Source organism: Cyprinus carpio, chromosome B19 (genome assembly GCF_018340385.1).
Source record: "Cyprinus carpio isolate SPL01 chromosome B19, ASM1834038v1, whole genome shotgun sequence".
Taxonomy (NCBI): Eukaryota; Metazoa; Chordata; class Actinopteri; order Cypriniformes; family Cyprinidae; genus Cyprinus; species Cyprinus carpio.
Genome location: NC_056615.1, coordinates 30,919,048 through 30,920,044, shown reverse-complemented (window position 1 = coordinate 30,920,044; position 997 = coordinate 30,919,048). Strand labels below are relative to the sequence as shown.

Sequence of the window (997 nt, the reverse complement as noted above, 5' to 3'; positions counted from 1 at the left end):
ACACACACACACACACACACACACACACACACAGAGACACAGACACACACACACACACACACAGACACACACAGACACACACGCACACACACACACACACAGAGAGAGAGAGAGAGAGAGAGAGAGACACACACACACACATATATAAAGTAAAAAAAAAGAATACCAGTTTGGTATATTAAAGGTACAACTGCAGGGCGTTTTATTAAGCACATAAATATGAAAATGTATTTGTAGTATATATAGCGTGAAATAAATATTTTTTTAAAAAAATAATAATAATAAGTATATTTATTTTTCAGCATTTCGTTAAGCGTTCGACCGATAGAGTTAGCACTAATGTCCTCCAGTCCAGCGCGCGTCACTGTTGAGCCCCGGATGCTCGTGCGCACCGGAAGTGAGGTTTCTCCGCGATCGTCGTGTTGTGGTTATCAACATTATTTTTGTTGATAATTTGAAATAGTTTCTCTGAATGTAATAGCGCATTTATACTTGCGGAGGAGAAAGCCGAAACTTCCTCATCAGCTGCTGCGTGTCCTCAGAGAGAGAGAGAGAGAGAAACAGAGTAATTAAATAGAGTAATATTAGAGAATAAGCTGATTAATTATTGTCGAAATGAGTTTAGCGAGCAGCAGAGAGCAGCGCAGCACCGCGGGGAACCGCATGACCACACTACTGGACCAGGAAGAAGAAGACGAGTTTTACAAGACCACCTATGGAGGATTCAATGACGTGAGAATTAATATATATACACACACACACACACACACACACACACACACACACACACACAGATGCCACAGACACACACACAGACAACACACAGGAGAGCCAAAGTAGAGAGACAAAAGCACCACATATACAGAGAAACATGCACACCACACAACGAACCAACAACAAAACACAACACACAGAAAAAAACAAAACCACAAACAGGAACACACAACAACCAAAAAAACAAAAGAAGAGAGACAACAGACAAAAAAACACACAAAAA

General features: G+C 40.6%; 1 protein-coding gene across 1 annotated transcript in view; it reads left to right on the top strand.

Moving 5' to 3' along the window:
* Window positions 1-350: 350 nt before the first annotated feature.
* LOC109095294 (vacuolar protein sorting-associated protein 72 homolog) overlaps window positions 351-997 on the top strand; it is a 9,184-nt gene continuing 8,537 nt past the window's right edge. The window contains exon 1 of the mRNA XM_042746017.1: window positions 351-768. Coding sequence (XP_042601951.1) covers window positions 616-768 — 153 coding nt within the window. The 5' untranslated portion in view covers window positions 351-615. The remainder of the gene's footprint in view (window positions 769-997) is intronic.